At 53.9% G+C, this 3,146-nt stretch overlaps 1 protein-coding gene across 1 annotated transcript; it reads right to left on the bottom strand.

The window, feature by feature from the left end:
- Positions 1 to 426: 426 nt before the first annotated feature.
- Positions 427 to 2,647, bottom strand: CCDC71L (coiled-coil domain containing 71 like). Its single transcript, XM_080971118.1, has one exon. It carries the CDS (start codon positions 2,119 to 2,121, stop codon positions 1,324 to 1,326), a length of 798 nt encoding a protein of 265 aa, XP_080827244.1. The 5' UTR covers positions 2,122 to 2,647; the 3' UTR covers positions 427 to 1,323.
- Positions 2,648 to 3,146: the final 499 nt, after the last annotated feature.

The raw sequence follows: 3,146 nt of genomic DNA, 5'->3' as shown, positions 1-3,146 counted from the left end.
AGCTCAGCATTTAGATGGCAGTCCTAACCCTTACCTGGGAGCAAGTACCGCTGAATTTAGTAAATAGTTACTTCAGAATAGATGTGGTTAGGATTCAGCAGTCAGTAGTTTTCTGTACTGCACTATTTCAGCTTGTATTGTATGCCAATTAGTTAACACATCCCAAGGCCACACAGATTATTTTAAACTGTAAGCATATTGAAGATCCAATCAGATTTAAAGGGAAATAGAAGGTGGCCAGAACAGCAATTCTGAATATCCACAACTTTGTTTTTTTTTAAGGTAGCAAACAATCTAACATTCCTACTTGCTCCTGTATTTTAGTGATTTTGCTGAACTTGTCACCCTGAACACTTTCAATGAACCTTAACACCTTGTAGTCCAGGCCAAACATTCTTTCTCAACAAATTAAACTGTAGAAGCAAATTCTTACTTTTACACTTTTATTAGTTTTCGCTTAAGATTGAGAGCTTCTCTAAAGTAAGGATTATATAAAATGAAGTATCCAATACAATTCTCATTTTTAGAAACTATTAGAAATACTAGTTAAATTTCAACTATAAAACTTTATTACATACAAAACATTCAACCATTATTATATTGAAAGTTTGTTATCACAAAGTCCAACTCATGTACAGAACAAAAACAAAAAGGAGCAAAACATTTTTGCACCATCAAATCAGCCGTGAGCTGTTAATTAAGTCTTTATTCCTTGAGCATCCTTGGTCAAAAGCTTAAGTCCCGTTATCTGAAACTGGAAACACTTAGCATATTCAAGTAACCCTGAGCATCTAGTGCAATTGCACAAAAGTCATACATAATAATCCATTGGCTACTTCTTAAAGGGGGGAAATTGGCATTAAACTGATAGCAAAGTTCCTTTGGAAAGGGGGGGGGGAGCAACAAGTGATCTCTTTGCCAAATTCGTGAGTGAGGTAGCCCAATGGCAAGAAAGAAAAAGTGACTCGAAAGGAAAGGAAAAACCAGACTGCATCTCTTGCCTCCTCCTCAGCCCAAGGTTATCAAGGTAAGTAGAAAAGGTTCCCGTGCGGCGAGCAGCCAGCTGTGGGCGGCCTTCCAGTCCAGATGGGGAAAATGGGGCTGGGAAAGGGGCGACAGTCCTCCCAAGACTTCGCCCTAAAGTGCAGTTCATTGAATGGTAAGGACGACCCAATCCGGACCAAAGTAATTGTAAACAGGTGACTGCCACGCGCCTCCCTTCGCTTGTTCGCTACGTCGCGGCTGGCGAGGAGAGAAGACCCCCCCCCCCCAAAAAAACACCACAATCCCGGTTCTCCGCCCCCCAAGCCTGGTGCCTGTCCTTCAAGGGGCGCCCGCTCCTCGGCGCCCGACCAGCTGCAAGCGGCGGAGTCTCACGACGGGCGCCAGGTCGACCCCCAGGAGGCGCCGCGCCCTCCGCCGGGCGGCCTCCAAGCTGCGCCGGTTCCACACGCTCCCGCGCACCTTGACGGAGGGGAAGGAGTCCGGCTGGCGGGGGGTGGCCGCCTGCCAGATGCTCTCGAGGGACCTGCCCTCGAAGAGAGTCCCCGCGGGCAAGGGCGGCGCTGCCGGGCCGGGAACCGATGGCTGCTGCTGCTGCTGCTCGGGGCGCCCGTCGGAAGCGCAGCGCGCAACCTCGGCTGCTGCTTTGCAGCGCTTCTTGGCCGCCCTCTTCGCGCCTCCTCCTCCGGCGGCGGCGGCGGCGGCGACCCGCAGGCGCCTCCCCCTGGCGGCGGCTCTCCTCCACGGCCGCTCCCTCCTGCCCTGCGCCGCCGCCGCGAAGCCCCGGGACAGGTCCGGCACGGAGGCTCGGCACGAGGCGTAGCCGTAGACGTCCTTGCTGCGGAGGATGACCGGCGAGAACTGGTGCTTGAGGCTGCACAGGAAGTTCCACAGCTCGGCGTCGGAGCTCATGAACTCCGTCGACTTGGGCACCAGCAGCTTGAAGGCGTCGCCCAGCGCCTTCGTGCCGCCGCCCAAGAAGAGCAGCGCCTGCGAGCGCGAGTGCACCACTTTCTCCGCCTCCGAGCCCGCGGCGCCCCGAGGGGCAGGCCAGGCGCTGACGGCGGCGGCGGGGGCGGCGGCTCCATGGCTGGCGGCGGCAGCTCCGTGGGGTTTCATCGCCTTCTTCGCGCCGCGCCGGCGGCGGCGGCTCCCTCTGGGTCTCTCCAGCGCCGCCGCCTGCCGTCGAGCAGCTACTGCGGCCGAGGGACTTGCGCGCAGCAGCTCCGGCTTCTCTCTTCCGCCGCCTCCTGCCTCTTTCTTCCCCAAAGAGGAGGAGCAGGAGGCGCCTTCCTCCTCCTCCTCCTCCTCCTCCGCCCCCCCTTCTTCGCCTCGCTCTTTTTCTCCCCCTCGCGGGGGGCGCAACTTCTCTCGCTCCCCAAGGCGGACCACGCCGATCGATATCCCGCCGCCTCCCGGACTAGCCGGCACAAAATGGTGCTCTTTTTAAAGCCCCTGGCGGGGAGGGCGCGCTTGACACGCCTCCGCGGCCGTCCATTGGCACGTTTGAACGGCATCACGCGGCGGAGGCCCGCCCCGTCCAGGCCCCGCTCGGGGTGCGTGGCCGTCGTGGAAACGTCGGGAGGTTTTTGGTTGGGAGAGACTTGAGTTGGTGGCCTCGAGGCTCAACCAGTGAAGGGGGGGGGGTTGCTTCCGAGTTTAGGATGAGGGGATTTGTAACACTCCAATCTGGCATCGTCTTGTTGGTTTCACAAAAGAAGAGAAGGCCTCCTTGCATATAATCTCCTTTTATAAGGTTTTAAGTAGGTCCCCACTTCCTTGAAGCAAACAGTGATGGTTTCCCAGAACAACATAATGTGAGGGGAAATTGGGTGCCATTTTATATTTCTTTGGTTGGAATTCACGTTGAAATTCAAAAGCTTGCCCTTAAGACGTAGGAAGAACTAAATAGGAAAAAAAAACCCAAAACCCCAAGGTATGCTTATAAGCATTCATTGTTATACTAATCTGATGATAATTGGAGATATGCGTGCCCTTAAAGGATAATAATTGCATGTGCTGGTTTGCCTCAGTAGACCAGAGGTTATTGTGCCCCATTCTTAACCTTTCTGGCTCAGCAGAATGGAGAATCTCAACACGATCAGTATCTCTAGCAAAATTTAAAAAGTTGTTGCATTTATAAT

This window comes from Podarcis pityusensis (assembly GCF_964106645.2).
Source record: "Podarcis pityusensis genome assembly, chromosome: 10".
In the NCBI taxonomy this organism is placed as follows: domain Eukaryota; kingdom Metazoa; phylum Chordata; class Lepidosauria; order Squamata; family Lacertidae; genus Podarcis; species Podarcis pityusensis.
This window is presented reverse-complemented; position numbering and strand designations above follow the sequence as displayed.

Excerpts from the sequence above, each read along its gene's own strand:
- CCDC71L (XM_080971118.1), bottom strand. The coding sequence starts at position 2,121 with ATGAAACCCCACGGAGCTGCCGCCGCCAGCCATGGAGCCGCCGCCCCC.